Source organism: Lagopus leucura, unplaced genomic scaffold, assembly GCF_019238085.1.
Source record: "Lagopus leucura isolate 7727_CA_CO unplaced genomic scaffold, USGS_WTPT01 Super-Scaffold_100015, whole genome shotgun sequence".
Classification (NCBI taxonomy): domain Eukaryota; kingdom Metazoa; phylum Chordata; class Aves; order Galliformes; family Phasianidae; genus Lagopus; species Lagopus leucura.
In genome coordinates, this window is record NW_024962269.1 from 11,357,123 (window position 1) to 11,379,689 (window position 22,567).

General features: G+C 45.5%; 1 protein-coding gene across 7 annotated transcripts in view; it reads right to left on the reverse strand.

The window, feature by feature from the left end:
- AKAP13 (A-kinase anchoring protein 13) overlaps window positions 1–22,567 on the reverse strand; it is a 192,297-nt gene that overhangs the window by 72,197 nt on the left and 97,533 nt on the right. For all 7 annotated transcript variants that reach the window (XM_042875601.1, XM_042875600.1, XM_042875602.1 and 4 more), the window contains 2 exons: window positions 16,920–19,749; window positions 12,930–13,006 (listed from right to left, as the gene is read on the reverse strand). In XM_042875601.1, the coding sequence (XP_042731535.1) occupies window positions 12,930–13,006; window positions 16,920–19,749 (2,907 nt within the window). The remainder of the gene's footprint in view (window positions 1–12,929; window positions 13,007–16,919; window positions 19,750–22,567) is intronic.

The window sequence follows — 22,567 nt, forward strand, 5'->3', positions numbered from 1 at the left end:
ATGGTGTTAACTTCAATTTCGCTTCATGTTTTTCATTTCCAATGTGCAAATTGTATATTCTCACAATGAGAAATTATCTTTGCTGCCATCCTAGTAGCCCAGCACGTGGCTCACCATTGCCAAACTCTCTCCAAATGAGAATGTGGGGCAGGGATAAACCAGGATTTGATCCCCATGTGGAATGTGATTATTGACCATTTCAGTAGCTCTGGGAGCAATGCAGGTTCTGGTGATCCCAGCCTCTGGGATCTGGAAAGATAATGGTGTAAATAAACAGATTTAAAGCAGGGAATTGTATTTACAGGGGTTTTCAAACTATTGTAAGTATTACAGAGTCACTTGAAATTGGTACATAACATCCCCTAAATACTACAAGGGCTGTGCAATCCACGTGGTACCCAAGCAAGCAGTGGCCAGTAACTCATTCTGTAGGGGAGTTAATTTGTCTCAAATGCACAAAAGATGGGGATGCTTCATTACCTATAAAGCTGACAAATTGAAAAGGAATTTTTCAATTGTATACCATGCATAACAAAAAAAAAAAAGCATATTTTGACATCACTGGGATAAACCTTTGATATGGACTGACACACAAAAAACCCTATGCTCCTTTATATCATAATTACACATTCCAGAAGGAGTAAAGCCTTGCAGTGGAAGGTTAGGATGAGTTTTGTGTGGGAAAGCAGACAGCCTTGCATTTGCAGAGTGCAGAAAACACTGTCTTCCCACATAACAGCTCAGTACCCAGTGCTGCAGGCATGGCACAGGGGCAGGCAGCACTGCCTGAGCCTCACCCTAATGAGATCCGGTCAAGGATAGGTCTGGGGATGCTTCTAGCAAAAGAGAGCTAAAAACAGGGACAGGATAGCAGATTGCACAGATGAATTGGCGGATAAAGCCCAAAATGAGTGACGTACAGCACCAGGGAGTAAAATTAACAGACAATATAGAAGTGACACATCTTTAGCTGAGGAAATTATTCAAGTTTTACCATTCTTTCATGCCTCCACTGTACTCCAATTGAGAAGTAGTGAAGGTCATTCAAACGAACAAATCGTGCCAGAAAATGATTCAGCTTCCCTCCCTTTTTCTTTTTTCCTTTTAATTGAAGTTGCTGGGATTCAGCCACCCTAGGAAACCCACACGACCCCTGTACTGTCCCGGCCGGGCACTCTGTCAAAAAGGAAAAAGTTCTCTTTTCTTCCGTCTTGTAACTTGACAATCCACAATCTGGAAGGGAAAGCAGTGCTTGATATAAAGGCACCCACCATATTTCCAGGTCAGTTTTTCACTTGGCTGCTGTTGCAGGCAGGGGCTAGAGGACACTGTGGGATTTGTTTTGCCCTTCTAGTGGTTCCGTTTGCTTTGTGGGAAGGAGGAGCTCCAACCCAACTGGTAAGCAAGATGCTCTGCCCATGGCCAGGACCCTCTCTCCCCAGCAATAACAGGCACACCAGCACACCCTCCAACCTACACTTACATCCAACCAATATTTCCATACCCTCTCCCCATGTGTTTGGAAACTTGAAACAAAATCCAACACAGAGGTCGAGAGAAGGCATTTGGGTTCCAACTCCTGCCTGGGAGGTCTGCTTTAGGACCACAGGAGTACTAATTTGCTCACTGTTTCATCTGTTTCCCTGGTAATCCTCTGTAAAGAATATTAAACAAACATGTATTAACAGCACGAGAGCCAAGGAAAGAATGTTAACCATGTGAAATAAACCTGTTTTACTAATTTTTGCACCACTTTTACCTCACTGGTCTAAAGATGGGTACGCAAGGACAAGGATTCACCAGGCTCATGAACGAAAGCTTTCTCTGCTCTGTTCAGACACTGCCATAAGCACTGCTACACCCTGCATGTGTTCCTCTGTAACCTCATTTCAGGACATAAAACATAAGTTTAATTAACAGCTAGGTATGTTGAATCATAGCCATTAGAGTGGAATTTTCTCAACTACTGACATCATTCACAAAAAAATGCTATAATATTTATTTCTTGGGTTATAAACTAACATACCCTGCGTCTCTTCTATCTGCTTTGCAAAGATGCCTTTGCAGCAGTGTTTGTTGTTGCAGGTATAATTCCTGAGTTGAATAATGGATCCAAAACCCAAAATCTAATCCATAAACCTAACCCAATGGACAGTGATAAGTGGGGCCAAAAATGTCAAACAACAGCATTCCACATATATGGATGTCTACTGCCCAGCTATCTCAGGAGCTGTCAAGGTTTGGAGCTGCAGATAACAGGGAAGATTGCTCCAGGGTAAAAGATCACCTGAAACTCCTCCTGTTGAATGCAAGGAAGGGGTTGGGTTTGCTGTCTTGGGAAGAAAAGGGAGAGATGTCCCACAATCCTTGGCAGGCTAAAACCCAAAATGTTTACAGGACTCAGAAGCAAGAAAGCTTGCAAATAATCAGCTGATGCCTGTCCAATCAATGCAAACCAGTAATCACAAATGGGATGAGGGCGGATTATACAGCACGGTTCTGTACAGAAAAAATACCCTTTCTAACATGAAAAGGTTAAATAACCTTAACAAGAAGCTCCTCCTATCCCAAGTTAGAATTGCTGACTGCTCAGCTAGTCCTTTTGGCCATTATGTAGCATTAATCTCTGTTTCTCAAGTCAGCCTTCAGGAGAAAAAAAGGCAACTTCAGAACATGCAAAAATTAATGAAAGCCATATGTGGGATACTGTCATTATTCCATGTTTATAAGAGGATCATGTTTTGTTAAATGGGCTTATTTAATGCAGACACATAAGAAAAAATACCCAGCAAAAAGATCTGAACGCTACTGAAAGAAAAATATTTTCTTTTGTTAACCCAGGCAGCCAGTAACAAGCAAAATGACACAACCTAAACTAGAATACATTATATACTTTAGTGTAGCTTTGTTTACAGCTTCACCAACAGCTTACAAAGTTCTCTTAAGTAGAGAAAACTCTTCTAAATCCATTTTACCCTTTTAGACCCTTTTCACTCTGTACTGTATTTAAGCTGGGACAACCTAAAAATCAGTGGCTTACAGAAACATCTGTTGGTACAGGCAAACAATTTAGCCTTTCTTGAGAGCTGTTGTTATTTCATGCTTTCTTTGGCTAGGAGATTTGGTAAGGCTGGAAGAAAATGTTATTTGGGCTCCTTCCCTGATTTTGTCTGCGCAATGGCTGCAATCAGTGTCCTGCTCTCCCTCTCCTCTGTGCAATGTCAAGGAAAAATAGTCAGAATGCCTCCAAGTTAGAAAGATGATCAGATCAGATCCTGGTCACCACCCTCAGATTAAGGAAACAGCTCTCAGACTCGCATAATCTCACTCACTCACCTAAACACCGGTCTGACACCTTCACTGCTGTGGATGCTTGCTGTCCTGTACCAGCAAGCAAACCTCACTGCAGCACACCCTGCTGCCCATCTCTTTGGCTGCTCCTCCATTTCTAGCAGCGTTAACAGTTAACCCCAGCTCTTTCCTGTCTCCCTCCTGCTCTTTCAGTATGGGATCCAGACCTCAGCCGATGTCCTCCGTAAAAGGATAACACATATTTTAAGAGCCAACCTGCCAAAACGTATTCTGTGTGCCAGACAGCATTACTTACCAGTCAGGGAACATGCAATACTCATAAGAAGACATGCAGAGAAACAGAATGTACTTTCCTTGAGAGACTAATGCCTACCTAAAAAAAAATATCTAAACTAAACCAAAATATCCTATTTTTAAACTGGTACTCAAAACAGTACGCTTCTATATCAAATTGCGTTTTCTGGAAAGAGAAGGAAATAACTTAAAAAGCATTTGAGTTGCTCTAAAAATCATTTCTTAGTGTACTGAGTTTCCTACTAGAGCTGAGAAAGGCAATCCCGAGAGCACAGATGTTTCCCCTTGCTCTTTTAAAGAGAGTACTTGTCTAACCTTACCTTTAAAACGTCACATTCTGCTGCCATACACTCCTACATCCCAGTGGGTATTGACTGAATTGTGCCAACCCCTGCCCAAGAGGCCAGGGGAAGAAAAGCCAGTTTAAATAACCATCGCTTATCTAAAGCAGGAAGAGCCCCAGGTTCTCAAGCAGAGGAGATCTTTCAGCTTTAAAGAATCCTAGGATCTACTCCAAAACGCAAATTTTGGTTGTCTGGTGCACTGTGAGGATTTCAAGCCCAGAAAGAAGTTATTTATTTAGTCTATATACTTAGATTTATAACAAAGACAGAGGATTCATGTACACTGTTCTGGGTGCCTTTTGCATCATTTACGACACAAGAAGTAAACCTCAGCTTCCTCAGAGATAGCAAACAAGTCATAAACAAGCCTTGACAAGCAAATCAAACACAGTCCCTCAAATATCTACTTGCTATTAACAAATGAACTTTTAGAGGTTTCTCTCAACAGCCTCCCCAAAAAGTGATTAAAATCAGAAGCTACAAAATGCCCTAAAGCCAAAGTCACTGTGATGTGAGTATGGTCTTGGGACATTACTGCTGAGACTTTATTCAGCTGTAGGCTACAGCACTGCCCATCAAATCAAAACACAGGCTGCAGTTTCTTGCTCTTTGTCATTCTCTTATCTCTTCCCTTTTTCATACCAGGGCACCCCAGCCTTTACAGTCAACAGCTCCTTTCTGGTATCCAGAGGTGAGAATATTTGAAAACTGTGCAAGTTCTTATTCTCTTAAAAGGCTCAAAAAGATGCCTGGATGCTTTTTACTCACTCCTCACATACATGGCCACCTCCCTCTGGGCAAGCAGGTAAGAATACACTTCCTCCCCCTGTTACAGTAGAAGAGTTTAATACCTATCTCTTCCTCCCCCCCCAATATCTACCTTGTGAAACTAAATACCAAGAAACACATATGTTACTTCAGGAGACTTTATCAACCCAGTCTTGTCCATGTCTTTGGTAACAGTACTGCATTCTGCTAGGTAACGTTTTGGAAGGGCAGAAAAGATTTCTAAATTCCCAAGAACAAGAGCTCAGATTGAAACCAACATGAGAAGTGCACCTCCAGACTTTGAAAATGTGTACTTTGGAAACAATAGCCCTCCTAAGCACTTTTGGGCATTCAGTGCATCCAGCTGTGTTAAGAAACTAAGCAAAAGTTCAGAGTCAAGTAAGTTAGGATTATGATCTTCTCGTGATTTATGGAGGTAAGCACAGTCTCAGACAGAACAAAAACATGTCACTTGATGCTAAGCAGACTCATTACCAGGGCTCAGACTAATGAGTTAGGGAGGGCAAAGCTTCACGTTCCTGCTCTTATCTCACCAGCTGGAAAGCCCATGTACAGGAAGGAAGAACGTGCTCGGTTGTCAATGAGGTGGGCAGACTTAGTGCCACGGTACCTGCAAAACAGTGTTGCTGCTCCCATAGCAGCACAGAAGATGCAAATGCTTCAGGACAGGGAGGCACGCTGATTTGACAAGGGTGCTGTGCTTTCTGCACATAGAATGTGCCTCCACGTAACTAAGTGCATAAATAAAGTGAAACTGTTATTGTCGTGACTGCAGTGGTATCAGGGTATAAACCCTGGGAGAAGCATTGTCTAAGCAGGCTGACACAATCACAAAGCAATCATCTGTCTTTTCCAGATCCGAAATAACAGCAGTGTTAACTCAGGTTCAACACAAGCTGGTAACAATCACTGCAAATTTAACTGCACAGACAGAAGAGAAAGCAAACAAGATAACCCAGAAATATTGGTCCTATCTTCTGGACTATCCTCCCGGGCACAGCTACTGCCTTCAGTTTTATCGAGTACATTGCTGGCACTAAAAACACAGTATGCAAGCAGGGAGGGAGTAGCTAAGCTAACTACTGCTTAAGAGAAAATCAAAAAGTTGGTTGCATCAAATACATGCTTATATAGCTATAAATGTAATCCATAAGCAAAGCAGAACAGGAAGATGAAGGACAAGAACTTTGTTGGCTGGAAGAGACTAAGTTGAAAAGAAAGCCTGGTTTAAAATTTGCTTCTGCCCACTAATTCCAATATAGCTGATAAAGCTTATTTTATTAAACCACTGCAAGCTCTGCTGCATGCCTGTTACAGCCTCCACGTTGTGTTTTTTTTTTCTTTTCCCAAAAACAAAGTCCAAACCCAATCCTTTCCATGCCAGTGAAGGGCTTTCATTGCAGGTGTCATAGGCTTTGTTACCAGCACCTCTGTATAGACCTAAGATATTCTGATCTACTTCAACATTTGTCACCTATTCTTGTCTTGCAGCCCCAAGCTGAAAACTCCACCATTAACACCAGGCCAAATTTTACTGCACTGCTGCTCTGCACCAGAGTACATGCTTGTAGATGAGGCAGAAATCAGCAGGAAAACTGACAAACCCTGAAAGCAGTGAAGCTGCTCAATATGAGGAAGGACGCTGCATGGAAAGACAAACATTTTGTATCACTGAGGCTTTTATTTCATCTGGTGTTCTAACAGCAGCCTGTGACACAGTCGAGTCATCTGGGGCCTCACAAGATATACACATGATCCCAAGCAGTAGCAGTAGAGACGCTGGAGGAAAAGAATCTGAGATTTCCACCTCTGCTTGAAAAGTATATAAGGGAAGACTGACCCACCAAAAAAGGGTGGGGGAAAAAGGACCGAAAACGATAACAGAAAGGGGAATCTGTGCATCTACTGCAAGGCGAAATGCCTTCTGCTTCATGTTTCCATGGAGAGAGTCTTAACAGCACTGGGTAAAATGCCAAATATGTTTTCATAACAATTCACACTGCGTGAGTGGAAATACTTAAACAGAAGAAGTATTCTTTCTGATCAGCGCTCTAGCTTTGAATACAATCCTCTCTTATTTGTTCTTTACCCTTTTCTTCCTCTTCACACCATTCTTTTCATCTTTGCTGAAAGACTATGTCAAAAATGCCATGCCTGGAAACTGGGGCCTGCAGTCCTTCATCTGTGCCCCCATGAGTGCTCTCTGATCACACTGCTGGGGTTCATCTTCTAAGACAGGAGACAGCACGCAAACATCCAGCCCGTCCAAACCCCCAGGTAACTCAGTGTAACTCAGTATTTCTCCAGTAGATTATTCAGAGCTGCAGCTTATCTCTCCATAGAACATCCAGTTCTTGATGGAAACTTCAAGCAACAGAGAGCTCATCTTTCCTGAAGTAGTTACTTAAAAAAATAACTCTTTTCATTCCTGAAAGCCAGAACTGTCATTCCTATAGTCTCAATTTGATTAGCCTCATCTTTTAAACCCCGCATCACACCTATGGCTCTTCCATCAGAGCTAAGAGTTGGAAGGAGTCTCTTTTCCATGAGAGTGGTTCCAGCTCAAAGGAGGCTTCTCTACATCACAGGGCTCCAACTTCAAACTTCCAAAACAGCAGCATGGAGCAGGGTAGGTATGCTGAGAAGGGGAAAAACTCAGTGATGCGATGCACCAGAACACCCATTTGTCATAATAATGCAGTCCATGTTTGGTCTCCCATGTTATCATCTTAATTTCCTCTATATTTAGTCTAGGAATTTAGTGTGTGGTAACCATGTCTACCATACAACAGTTACACCACAAAACTTTAAGGGATTTCGAACACAAATAAAAGAATCCATGTGATACAGGAGATTGAACCATTTGAAAACAGAGTGGTATTTTCCTCCTCAAGGTACAACACTCACTGCCAACACTGCTTTGCCGCAGACTCTTATACATCCATTATTATATGTACCCATACTTTCATGGCTGCATTAAAAAAAAATGAATACTCCAGAACCAGGATTTTCTATGGGAGAAATCATTTAGCTCTGTGTTTTTCAAACCTGGGAAACAATGGAGACTGCAGTGACTGAAGGGGAAGGTGTAGGGGATATGAAATAACTCACCACCTCCATGTGGCTCACGAAGGAGCCCCATTCATCTGCCCCATCCTGCTGGCTGCAAGCAGCATCTTTGCATCCAGTTGCAGATTTCACTTGTCTGCCTTCCTGCTTCTCTCACTACCATCCGTGAATCCTGTGCCTGAACTTGGAAAGGGCTGCCCTGAGCTGAGGATTAGCAGAACTCAGGACAAAAAGGAATCAGAACTGCAGTTCTCAGTGAAATTAAGTAAAGGACAAAATCACAGCCACTGCAGTTGCACAAAAGCCTTCCCGCTGCAGATTTCAAACCACAAGCAATAGTAAAGGCCAACAGCAATCCCAAGCTTGTTTGAATTGCTTTTTTTCCCCTGCTTTTTTCTCCTAACTTTACATAACACATGCTATAGCATTAACAGCTTATGCAGCAATGCACAGAGTGTCCCACCAGAAGCAGCCCACAGCACCAGGTGGGCTACTCTGCAAAGCAATGAACAAACACAGGAGTAAGCATCTGATAGAAATTCCTCCCAGCTCTCTTGAGCCCTCAGAGACACGCATAGGATGCCAGTGGGTGTGAGAAAGGGCGCTGCAGATGGCCAGCCCAAAGCCCTGACCGATGCATTTGTGTCACCATCTAGCACTAATGCCAGGCTCTGGGCAGGCTCCTTTTTGGCTGGTTTGCTGTTGTTTTGTGTTTTTTTTTTTCTCCCCATGTTTACTCTAGTTACAGTACAATATTTACAAAGAGAGAGTTACACAAGTGATGTTGAAGAGGCAGGCTAGGCCACAGCCTATTGTTAGGGCTGCACTTTCCACCATGGCACTCTGCTTTGATTTGTTTCCAGCACTCCAGTCACTCGGTCTGCAATTCCCCATGCTGTTGGGAGCCTTCCTGTGCTGTTCTGCACAGCCTTTGGGACACAGGAGCTTGCAATCATGCAGCTGCAAACCATCACATGGTATGGACAGATGCATCAATATAGGCAGACGTACAAATGCACACAAAGCAAACTGGCTTCAGTGCGCACAGGCAACCTGAATTTTGGTGAATAAATCCTAAGCAGATCTGCAGAAATTAAATGACACGTTTCACCATTTTTCAGCATCTCTCTACTGCATGACTCCAGCACTCCTCCTCTCTGAGCAGCAGCTACTAGAGGGGGTGATCCCATACAACACCTTGGCCGGATTGTCCTCACTTCTCAGCTGACACCAGGGATGAGGGATAAGTAAGACTACAGCGAGGGGAAAGCCAGACCTCGGGATCCACCATGTTTAATGTCCATCCTTATACCTACCCCACTGCACAAGTCTGTCACCTACAAGTCCTTTGCCACCCAGTCCATCCCTTGCCCTCTTCCTACCTCCAGTGCATGCAGGTGAAGCATACAGGAATCTTGCATGAAAGAAAGGGAAAAAATTATAAAATTTCCCACAAAACCTAAGGTTCTACAAATCAAAACGAATGGACAACAATGGACCTGGGCTCTGCCTCAATGAAGGTCATCTGTCTTATACATAACCACTTCCAGAAGAGGTTTTTATCCTCCCTAGGTGATCTTACAACAGTTTCACAATGATAACAGGAAGTTTTCCCAATATGTAGCCTCAATAACTTTGGCAAATTAGCAAATCAGTAGATTAAGCTGCCATGGAAAGGAGCTTACACGTTGGAAGTCTGTTAGATTGCACAACAGCTTTCTTTTAGTTACACCGAACAAAGTGAGTTCTTTCAAACTCTTCTCACGTTTCTCAATCTTCTTTCTGGACACTTTCCAGAACCTCTGCGTCTTCCCTGGAGCAAAACACAAAACTGGATTGGATGACACTGACGAGGCCTGCAAAGCGCCGCACATGAGTAAGTCACCTCCTGTGTCTTAGGATGACACTCTTTGCAGAAGCCCACAACAGGATCCGTCTCTTTTGCAATAGCATCTCACTGATAGTCTACACTTCATTTGCAGCCCTCTAAAAATCCTTGGTCATTTTCTATTCATCACTCTCCAGCAATCCTGACTTAGTAAAGCGAGTTCTTTGATTTCTTCTCTGCACACTTCGTATCTTTCTTCATCTCTTATCTGGATTACCCTCTGGTTGTTCAAGGTCACTTTGAACTCTAACCCTGCTCTCTCCAGTGCTTGCAACCCCTCCCAACCTGATGTCATCTGAAAGCCTTATAAACACACTTCACTCTTCCAAACCATGACTGAAATATTGCAAGCTCTCCCCAGAAAGCTGCTCTATTACAGCTGTACTTGGATGAGCAGAGATCTGGGAGTGCAGATCAAGCTTTGTGCCACACAAAAACATTTTGCAAGGACGTGTTTATCTGGTCAGCTGCAACCTCTGAAAATACAGATGTTCATTTCAAAACTAACTCATGTGGTGAAGGTAGGAAACATTAAAGTTAATAGGATCCGTGTAATGGAATCAATACAAGAGAGGACCATTCCCCAGTTAATTGTGTTTTTGTGCTCTTCCAGCTACAGTTTGTCAGCCACAGGCTCAGACAAAGGAAAAGGAACCCAGATGAACCCCAAAGTGCAACATTATCCATGCAGCTGCATGAAGACAAAGATTCAGTGACGAATTAGTTCTGATTTTAGTGAGCAGCACAAGAAGAAAAGGACAGCAGGGCACAGCTCATCCCACCTCGCTTTACTTTCATACCACTGCAGCCACCAGGATCCAATTCTCAATTACTTCTAATATCGCAGCATACAAAAAGCCAAATCAGCTTTCCCCTTAAAAGTTAAGGTTCTGAAGTCATTCAGTGTACAAAATGCTAAAGCCTGATTTTAATAGATCCCATCAAGCTGCTCCCAGCCCCCCTGAGCTCCAGCAGAGCCTCCCGGTGAGGAGTGCTGGGGTCTGACTGCACCTCCCATCCAGCACAAAGGGAACGTGGAAATTTGTGGTACAGTTTCTATAGCTGAATAAATACAGCCGCTGAGAAAACATTCTGGAGAAACAGACACTTTAAAAGCCCGTTTTAATTGGAAAAAAATATTTTTCCATTATTTCCTTTTCAATGTTTACAACCCTACAAACCATTATTTTCCTAAACAGTTTTCAGCTGCAGCTTTTCCATGACATGCACAAGAAGCTCTCTCAAGCAAAGCCTTCTGAATAGACTGCAGGGAAAGCATGTGTATCTTATACTTGTAATACTGGAGCACGCTTCTTGGCACCAAGAACCCAGACAATGCTACGCTTCCAGAAACCAACACACAAGAAGGAATTTTCCCTCTTCTTTTCCATTATGTTTTATCTTCTTGTTATTCAGCCTGATTCCAATATACACAGTTTCACCTGTTAGATGCTGATAGCTTTTAACAGCCCCTGTGTACAAACAGCTGTCCACATCGCCTCGCAAACAACATGGTGCAAAACTCTCCCTCACAATCCAAGGGTTAACGCACTTCCCAGCAACTTATCCCAAGTTCCTGCAAGCAGGGGGAAGGCTGCTGAATACCTGCAGCTGCAAGCAGCGTTTCTATTTGCAACACGTCCAGAAAACCACTTTTACTAACCACAAAATGGCCCGGTAATGAGAAGGCAATGAGCACCTGAAAGACTTCTGGCTACAAAAGAGTCAGCACTAAATAAAGCAGAGGCAGGACGGGGCAGGAGAAGCGCCTTTCACGCCTGCTTTCACTGCTCCACTCCCTGCTCAACCTACATGTGTGAATTAAGCTCTATTTATAAGCCTTCCACCCATTTTCTTTTTCTTTTTTTTTTTCTAGCAGCCTTAATATAGTGCAGTTGTTATTTTGTTTCTGTCGAACTTAGCAACAGGAAACAGTGTCAGTCCTGCAGCAAACTTTCCATTCTCCTGACACTCCCATTCCTGCACCAGAAAAGCCAGATTTCTAAAGAGGTGTTTGATGGGGCGGGAGGGGTGGAAGAGAGGGGGGGGAAGAAGAGAAGAAAGAAGGCACAAAAAATCCCCATTGCCTGTCAAACATGCAAAATGGAAGCCAGACTTTGTGTTTCTTCCCTTTTCCTTCTTGTTTCGGAGGCTTGAAATGAAACGCAGGGAGCATTCCCAGGTTCTAATTTGCACTTTCTAAATATGCCTTAAAGTACTACCAGGTACGTGAGTATTAGTCACGATATCTCTAATAAAGGGTCAGTAAAACAACATCTGCATCTTCACCCTCACGCATCCCATTAATGAATATCAGACACACAAATGTTACCTCGAAAAGCCATTAGTTCTAGTCCCTGGCTAAGTCGTTGAGCAAACAGCTACAGAAATAAAGCCTTCGCTTGTTAAAAACAAAATAAACCTGATTTTATTACAAGCTTTGGCAAGACTGTGCTGCTGCCTAAAGAGCTTTACTGTGGGATGAGCAAAGTTTTTGGTGCTCCACCCTGCAGTGTTAACTCATCTTCGCAGTGCTTTTTTTTCTTTTTAACAGCTTCATCATTGCAGGCTGACACACAAACACAGCTGCTCAGCAGCAACATGCAAGAACACAGGCTTGGAGCAATTCAGCATTTACAAAATACTTTTCTTCAGGAACAAGAAGCTACGTATAAAACGCGGGAACAAATGCGCACACAGCTAAGAAAGGTGAGAGCAAAAACTCAGCTCTTGGTAAAGCAGAACGCACATTAGGGGCTTTTTAAACCAAAATCACATTCCTGTCAAGCCCAGTATTTATATTATTACTGCAAAGCAGAGGGGCCAGGGGAAACGGCGAAAAGGACACAACTCATTTTGGATCTCCAACACAACCTTTTGCTATCATTTCCCCTATCTGAAGAATCCGGGGCTTTCCCTCCTCTTTGTATATCTTCTATTCAGAACGTCACTCTGTTCATCCAGCACTGCCTCATGAGGAACCTTTGGGGCCAATCTGCACTCCTCAGACTGGAACAACCTCTCCGTGTGGCTTCACCCAAAGTGTGCTAAGTACACAAGAGCTAAAAAAGCCCATGCTATTTTTAAAAGGCTGAAACAAAACGTGACCACGACTGACGATGTTCAGCCCTGCAAAGGCTGCAGAAGGAAACCAGAGCTTTGCTGACCACCTGCAGCATTTCTTTAAAAGGCACATAAAAAACAGAAGGTGAAAATGCACAAATGACACTCACCGCTCCCTCGCGCGCTGCGCTCTCTCTGGGGTCCTTCATAAAATCCACCTCATCTTCAGTTTTCATTTTCAACTTCCCTGTGAAAAGAGAGGGTTTGCACAGGCAATTTAAAACAAACTCCTTTCAGCACTGCTGAGATTCTTCTGCTTATTCAAACCAGCCTCAAAAAAAAAAGAAAAAGAACCAACAACAAAAAACCCAAACCCCTTCAACAAGTCCATCTCACTCCCAACATCTGGTTTCATTCCTGACTTTGCTGCTTGTTTGTTATTAGTTTTAACAACTGTCGTGTCTGAGCTGAAGGAAACACTGAGAAGAGCACAAGCATGGGGAGAAGCACGCCGAGCAGTCCTGGGAGGCTCTAGGTGAGGCTGAGCACATCCACGTGTCTTTCTCCATGTATTCACTTGGCTCCCATCCCTCCAGTAAAAGAACTGAAGTTTTTTTTGCTGTTTTTGCTCTTACCATAGCCTGAAGAGATTGCAAGAAATGAGCCTTGCCTTCTCCATTGATATTTTCAGTGCTGATAAATGGCAAGCTTCAGAAATTCAGCCCTGCCTTAAAGATGGTGGTTAGGATGGGGGACCAGGAAGGCAAAGCCTTGTCTGGTGGGGTTCACCAAGTCCCAGCTGATTCCCACTCTTCACCACCACTGTGGTACAAACACCATCCCAGCTGCTTTCTTTGCCCAGCAAAACTACAAAAGCTTTCATCAGTCACCACTCCCCAAGGGTTCCTTCCCTTCTGTGTACCTTTCCCTGGCATTAACATCAAAGCTGTAAAAACCTCTTTCCCTCAAGCCAACACCTCTCACAACACACGTGAACACAAAGAATGAACACAAAACCAAAAATGTTTCAGTGACAGGATTTCTGTCTGCAAAGCAGTATGTCCAACAGACTCATTTATGTCTGTGGCAGTGCCATAGCCATGCAGCCCAGGCTGAAGAGCAGTGCAATGATTTGGCAAAGCCACCCATGCGTTAGGGCTAAAAACCCTGCCCGAATCCCATTCCCTTTCTGACTTCTACAAAAAACAACCAATGAACATCAACACCTTAAGGGAGATGCACATTTCCAGTGGCTTTTTCTCATTTGAGGAAGCAATTTTGCAAGAGGTTTGATCCATGTCCACTGGAAAGCTGCTGTGACCGCTGCTGCCGATTGGCTTTCCATCTGCTTTTGACTCTGGGGTCTTAGGAATATTTGCAAGGCACTACTGACAAACAAACTCAAGTTGGCATAATTTCATCGCAGTGAGTTTGAGTACTGCTACAGATAGACTCTCAGAAATGACACAAGTTTCTGAGAGTCCCATTTATTAGAGAAGCAGAAATCATAGTCATGGGGAGAACAGCTTGGGGTCACAGCAATGCCATGGTGGGGAGAAGCATGTCCTGACAACATGTCCTCTGTACAACTGAACAAGTTACTGAGTTTCCACTTCCCCACCGGAGAAACACTAATTACACTTCCCTCCCTGATAATGGACAACCCCAGCAGTGTTTGTGGCACTGTGATGTCCTGAACGTAGTGGCAAGAATTCTGCTCCTTGTGAGGCCATCAGTTAGCATTTCAGCTCAGTTCTTTTGCACTCCTCCACTTGAGCCTGAACAGCTAGAACCCCAAAGCAGAACCTAGCATTATAATATTATAAGAGGCTTCTGGGGGCACAGAGCACCTTATCACACACATAATCAGTGTCATTTCTTACCAGCTCATCCTGCTACTCTACAAGGGGAAGGAGCCTGTAGCAAGCACTCATTTACGGAACCATAAGGTGAAATATAAGGTGATACACTTCTACCTTGCAATGAATGTTTGTTTTTGAGATCCATAGCAAGAACATCCAGGAAATCTCTCCCAGAAGAGGCCTCAGCAGTAACAATTACAGTATTTGTTAATGGCTATAAGGCACCAGACCCCAGCTACACAGCTTGACTTCACCGGGGTCGCCTGCTGTCAAGAAGCTGCATCAGCTTGGAGGCATTTGTCAGCACAGCCCTATATAATTACAAATACAAACTCAAAATATTAAAAATCCAATTTTTGATTTGGAGTCATGGCAGCAGCAGTACCAGCTGATTGAGTCTCTGATAAATTAGCATGACAATAAGCCTCTGACCACACGCGTTTCTGAGAAATGGCCTCATGACCTACACTTCCTATGAGAAGGCTCTATTGTAGCCTATTGAGACAAGATTTGATTCATTCTGAGCACACCAGCGACTCACAAAATGCTCCACACAGCCCCAGACTGCAGGGAAAACTCCGCAGCACTGACACAGCAGAGAGGAATTCACACGGAGCCCTGACAGACCAAGGACACAAAACACACACACCGAGCAGGCATCAACACGAGTGATGCATGCAACACCAGCAAACACCCCTCTGACGTCTCCAACTATTATTTTTTCTGCTTCAGTTACTGTCTTATAGGGCTTTTGAGTCCCTTCTCCTTTAAAAACTCCTCTACACAGCCTCATGCCTCCAAGAACCCAACCAGAGAGAGATCTGAGCTGTAAGGAGGCACAGTCCAAGCAGCTCCCCACATTAACACTCCCAGGTGTTGCCTTACAGCCACTCCCATCCTATTGAAACTTCAAACTGCCAGAGCACAAAAACAAATTTCCTTCTGCAAGCAGCTGTCTAATGCACCTTGATGCCATCCTAAGTATTTACTAGTGAACTCCTGAGTAACGTTTACTGATTCTCTCTTGACAAGTCAACTTCCTAAAGCTCAAAGAACTCGAAGAAAAAAACATTACTAACAGAGAACCCCCCATAAACCAAACCTTTCCCCCACCCCCAGTTATTCTGCCTATGCCACCCCTCTCTCCTGTATTCAGACTAAGGAAAAGCTCCCAGCATCACGTCAGTGAAATACCTTAGAACTTTAGAACTGCATGATTTATATCATAGCAGATTTGCTTTTAAATCATTTCTATCTTATTGTCTGCTTGCTTGCTTATTCAGTGCTGGGAAAGAGAATGCACTGTATAATTATCTCATAGCAAAGAAAAAAACAGCAACTGAGAAAGTTCAGCCACTTGCATCCAACAGCTGCTGGAACAGGTGGGATGCAAAGGGAAGCCCAGCTGCACTGAATTCACCTACAATTTAACTCCAGGCTGCAGTGACAAGCTCCTTTCTCCCTCCTGCAATTCATCCGCTTGTTCCCCATCTCTTGGCGTTACCTGAGGCAGTTTTCTATCGGCTCATGCAGCACAAAAGCAGGTCTGAGCTGTGCCCACAGAGGCTGTGCTCCCCACCATCACACCGCTCCCTCCCAGCAGATCCCAGCAGTCAGGCGCTGACTCCTCGCTGCATTCCCACCCTGCTGAAGTGCACTGGGAAACACCCGGCTGTTCAGCCCGACAAAAGCCTCGCAGACAGGAAAAGGCAGAGGGGGCAGGGCTGGCCCTCTCTTTAAATGACCTAATGCCACCAATTAGGAAGTGGCTTTGCACAGTTCAGAAGGACACCAGCAGCTGTTTCAGTAAAGGAAAGAAAACGCAAAGCAGCACTGCTCAATCTTCTGATTTCATGCTAGTAAAAATACAGGGGGAAAAGTGAAGGAATAGCTCAAATTAGCACTAAGCAAACAAACCTCGAGGCCCAAGAGCACAGCATGAAAATACGGGAGTCTAAATATCTCTCCCATTCATCCATTCCCCAGAAGGGATGTATGTGCTGGAAACCCTTCTGCACAGCTTCATATGACATGATGTCCTTTCCCGGCCTCAAGTGCCAGCCAAGTGCCATCCTTTTCAACTCCAAGTTTAAAGTTCAACCCCAACTTAAACTGTAACTTCAGTTTTCTCTCTCAGATGAGGAGGAGGAAAAAAAAAAGAAAAAGCAAACTCCAGACACCTACACTTCCCCTGCACAGCAGCCCCTTGCACTCACTTCCCTTCCTTTGCTGATGCGATGCTAGAGGCAAACCAACAAAGGAAAGCTACGCAGCATTAAAGGAAGTGATTTTCCATACCTGTGGCAGGCTTGGTTCCGCGAATGGCCTGGCTGACGTCCTTTCTGGCAGAGGATCTTAAATCTGCCTCTCCGTTAAGGCCAGCTGCCACATCCACTGCAGGCTGGGGCTCAGGCCCCACTTTTCCTTCAGCTGGTAAGCCAGGAGATGAAGGGGTCTCAGCTGCAAAAACTACGGCATCAAAACTTTTTACCATTTTAGGAACTTTATCCAGAGAAGAGCCATCATCTGCCGAAACTGAACTCTTTACTCCCACATGCTCGGGTGACTCAACAGCATTGAAGCCAGAGGAGCAGGGTGAAGGGGTTGGCTCCGATATGCCTTGGCTTTGCTTACCCTCAGGCTGTGCTGTGACCAACCCTTGTGCTGCTGTCGAAGTGGGAGCAGAATCGCCATCACCGCCTGGACCCATGGTGTCACTGCTGGAGTCACTGTCACACGTGGGCTCCTCCGCAATGGGCTGCAACGTGGCTCTGGGAAGGACACTTTCCATCTCCCCCTGCTCTTCCTCATACCCTGTGATGGAGGTTACCGCTGCTATCTGCAACGCTTCCTCAGCCTCAAAAGCAAGGCTCGGGGCTTCCATTGCCAAAGCATCCTTCAATTCGGGGGTGCTGCTGCGCGGGGAGACATGTTGCAGGTTTGAACCACGCTCCTGGGGCAGCCCTGCGTCCAGACAAGGGTTACTCCCTGCTGCTGGCCCAGTTCCTTGCATGATGCTATCTCCTGCTCCTGCTGTCCCAGCCTGGTTTGGGCCCAGCTCCTTCAGCCCAGCACCCGCATCACTGCTGGCTGCGGGCCTCTCTGCACTGCCGACAGAGGATTTCACAACTGTGGCAAGCAGATTCTCCGACAAAACCTGCTCCTGGCTGCTGTTTGAGGCCTCCCTCTCAGCTTTGGCTGTATCTTCTCCTTCAGCATGAGGCTGTAGGCTTTGCTTGGGAGGGCCTGGGGCCCCCGCATAGTCCTCCAGCACGCCGGCCACCCCGCCACGCTCCTGGCTGTGCGGCGGGGCCAGCTCAGCCGATCCTGCTGCTGCCACTTCCTGCTTTTGTTTAGATTCTTCATTACGAATTACAAAGGGTGTGCCTACAAAATTATCCTCTGTACAGTCTGCGCCCTTGGAACATGGAGGTAAAACAGGGTCACTACTGCACAGGGGTGTCTCCTGTCCAGGAGGTGCCACTATAGCATCTCCTGTCCGACCTGAAGCCAGGTCCCCTGCATCAGGATGGGGCATCCCTTGCCCTGAAGCAATTTCTGTTCTCTCTTCAGCTTTTGGAGGCTCCTTCCCTGCTGAGAACGTGCTTGCATCCTCCAGAGGGAGCAATCTGGGCTCCTGCACACTCCCTTGAGTGCCATCCAGCTTTAACTTGTCCCCTGTTTCATCATTAACAGTAGTTTGATCAACAGGAGGGCAGCAGCTAGCAACTTCCTGAGCTCTGTCTGCAGAATCTATGCTTCCTCCCTCTCTGCTGCTGCTGGTATCAGTTCCCACTGGCTCCTTGCTGTGGGCTCCACTGCCCTCCACAGCTTTGCCTATACACTCAGCAATGTCACTGCTCCCCTGGCAATGTGTGGGTTTTTCACTGCTTTGTTTAGTTCCACCAATATTGCCATTTTCAGCTCTAGCATCAAGGCCATCAGTTTCCACGCTGTCTTCCAGGGAGGGTGAGCTGGATTTGCCATTTGTGCTACCCACTTTCACCTGCCCTTCAGGTTCCACACTCTCCCTGCTGTCTTGGCTTTCCGCATCAGGAAACACTGGCACACACACAGGTACCTTCACTCCATTCACTGAAGGCAACGGTGCCCTGGTGCTCGCAGCGACTCTTGGCCTTTCCTTGACACAGGCACCACCTTTGCTTTCCAAAACTCCATTGTTTACCAGATCAGTGCCTGACACTCCAGTCTTATCATTATCACCACTCTTGCAAAGACCAACAGAGACATCAATGTCAACATTTGCATTTGTACTGTCACACTCCGGTACCACTCCCACATTTGCATCCTCCCCACCTGCATGCTCAGTGCCATTAAAGCCATCAAGCAAGGGCTGAGCAACACTTGCGGGTTCTTCCTCAGCTGGCAATGGTTCTCCTGGATCCTCAGTCCTCGTTGCAGGGGTCTCAGCCATCCCATCCTCTACCTGCTGCTGGCCCGGCGCCCTGTCAGCTGCCCCAGCACAGTTCCTGCACTCGGTCTGGCCCATGGCCATATCCACGCCCTCTCGGGAAGCTGGGGCTTCACCGGCAGTTTCAACCACAGCAACAGTACTTTCAGCTGCACACTCCTCAGCAGCTCCCACTTCCTGATGGGTGCTATCTTTACTGCACAAGCCGGCTTGATCCAAAACAACTCCAGCAGATGTCATTCCAGCTTCCTCATTTGTATTTCCACAGGATGGGAGATTTACAGCACCGTTGACGCCTGCACACGGGCTGACTGTGCAGCCGTTCTCATCAGATACAGTCCCGGAGCTCTGAGCAGAGGCTGGCCCCTCCTCTTCCTTTTTACACAACGTCACCGTATTTTTGCTTTCACAGGAGCACTCTGGGCTCTCCACCACCCCCAGACTCAGCGAGCCGTTCGGCGCATCAATAGCACCAGTTATCAGTGACCTACTGGGGCACTCGTCCTTCTGGTGGGCTTGGTCTGAGAGCTGCCCACTGTCAAGGTGAAGGACATCAGATGGACTTTCCTTCCTTCCTTCTTCTGGCATTTCTCCTAGGCTTTGAGATGAAGCAGTTGAGTGACCAACTGGCTCAGCTCCATTGCCACAGCTATTTCCAGAGGCTCCCAGTACAGTCTTCGTCCGCTTCCTTGAACTCTGTTAAAAAGCAAAAAGAAAATTTTGATTATTTTGCTCTGTCACACTCTTACACTGTATTCAACATGTATAAGACCTATATCTTAACAATACAAACACCTATTTTATGTGGCTCCTGCTGTACACCTGCATGACGCTTGCGACCCCTAGGGCAGAACCACAAACATCACATATTGATTTGCTATGCAGTAATACTAAAATCATTAGAATAACAGAAACATTAGCTGGAAGAAGCATCTGGAGGTTGTGCAACCTCCCCTCTGAAGTTGGCCTCTATCAGCAGTGCTCCGTCAGATCAGGCATGACTCTGGCATGCCAAATTCCAAAAGCCTCCAATGATGGAGGAACAAGCATCTCCCTGAATAACCTCCTTCAGTGCCACCCCACCTTCCTGTCAAGGATTTTCTTCCTAGCAGCATGTCCAAAATACCCAGAGCTGAAATTTGTCCCTCTAACTCCTTGCTACACCATCTGCAGAGTTCCGTCATTTTTGTCACTGCTTTTGAAGTAGCTGTACACTTATTTCTTCAGTGCACTTCAATCCAAGATCAGCAAACAGCAGAATTCAATCTACCAAATAATGGTCCCAAAGGGCCGAGCAAACATTGCTTGAGAACAACTTCAGATCCCTGCCCAACGGCACCTCTCCAGTTCTGATCAGTGTTGCCCTGTTTCCCTCTCCTGTAGAAACACCACTTCAGACAAGGCAGTCGGCTGTCAATGTCTTATCACAGCCACTCGTCTCCTACTTCTAGGACCAAAGTAATCATCTAATCCCTCCTAAGAAATGCATGCATAATTAAATATCTGAAATATATTTCCTAAGTGGAAATGAAAATTTCAAAATGACAACATCCTATTAAAATTAATATGTGCAATATTGTGGAACAGTAGCTAAGTACTCAGTTCCTGTCTAATCTGCATTTCCTTTCAAGCATGTCCACTTTGTCCAGCGTTCACTATGCTTTATAGCTAGATACAATCAAATCTTTACTTAAAAAGAGCCATCTCTGCTTTAATATCATCTTTTTATTCTCCTCTCTGCTGTATTCTAGTGTTCAGGAATCAGAAAAAAATGATTTGTTAAAATAATGAGCAAGCCCAGCCCTTCAGAGGAAACCCCACAGAGCTTCCTTGGTTTTCTGTAGGAAGCAGCTCTGAAGGCAAGCTCTGGGCTTTCACTGCATGCTTTCAGAGGGCACACTGCTTTCTCAGTCAGCAGGATGGGACTGCCTGCAGCTCTCTAGAAATTCAGCACTCTAATGAATCTATTTCAAACTTCTTTATTTTTTGCATATACAGGCAGTGGCGACGATCTCTGCTGCCCTCAGGATATTGTGTTTGCTATTTTTTCCACAATCTGAGGTTTGCAACTGTGACCACTGCCACCAACTCACTGAATCACAGACCACTAAACCTAATTCTGGTGTCTGTGATGGCTCTCCTATTTGAAATAATCCCTTCACCTCGCTCCCACACAGCTGATGATGCTGCCAGCCATGGCACAGCTCATGTCTTCTGAGGCAGCCTAAGGCAGGTGAGTCCAGGAGGCAGGCAGCATGGGCTTGCAAAGCTGCCATCTCCATCTAACACCGTGCTGCTGGCCTCCGGTCAGGATGGATGGATGGATGCAGACAACGGGACACTTGCTCTGGAACGAGCACGGATTTCAACAGGAGGGTCCAAAGCAGCCCCAGCATCATCATGGCAAAGTCGCTGTGCCAACAGACTGAAAAATACAGCCGTCTTCAAAGGAAGCCAACTGGCTTCTAACTGACCCTAAATGAACCTAAATGAAATAATTACAGGGCTGCATTCCAAATCCAAATCAGATTAGACGTGAAGTGAAACAGCGCTGGAAAGAAAAAGTCTAAACATAGCCTTTTGTGATTTCATTGTCAGACATGTACACGTCTGGCATTCGCTCCAGCAAACATGAAACAAGCTCGATATGCTGGCCGTGTACAGCGCTATTTGATGGAAAGGAGAAGCACAGGGAGGAGACTTCGTGGTAAGTTCTGCTGTACCACCAGTTCCTGCTCAGGTCGGGAGTAATTAACACCACCCACTCAAAGAAGGGTGACGATGGCTTGGGTGGCCAACAGCTTTGGACCCCATTTTCCTGCAGACAACGGTTCTCTCCTTGCTTGTTAAGGGAACAGAAACCCCCAGGAGCAGTGTTATTTAAACTCCACACCCCCCAGCAGCAGTTCTGTGGGTGATTAAACAGTGGCAGTCATGCTACATGCAGAGCGGTTCTGAGAAATAGCACAGAAGCGTCTCGCTGCTTCATCTTCCTCTCCTGAATGAGTCCCTTGGGCACTGATTTTCAGGCACTGAGGGGCAATGTCCAAAGTCCCTGCCTCGTGTCAGCGCTGCTCCTGTCACCAAACCACCATGGGCCCCAGCAAGGGCAGGCCTGTGGGTACGCACACTGCATGGCTGGGGTTGGCTTGTCCCCTGAGTCCCGCAGGCACGAAGAAAACCACTGTTTTCTCCATCAGCATCCCAAAGGCTTTCCCTTCACTCTTCTCTCTGACCCTTTCTTGTCTGGACAGAGACATATCTACTGTGCTAACCCCTACTGACCCCAAGACCCTCCAGAGCACATCTAATGCAACTTGACACTCCTCTCTGCCCTTCTTATGTGTTCTTGTGCTAAGGATGCCCCAAACAAAGGTAAAGGCAGGAAACAAAAGAGAAAACAGGTAGGTTTCTGTCTAGACTCACTACTAAACATGCACCCAAATGGTTCCTATATGTGGACATCCCTCCCAGGTACCAGGCTGCTGCAAACACACACTTCTCCTTCTGTTCA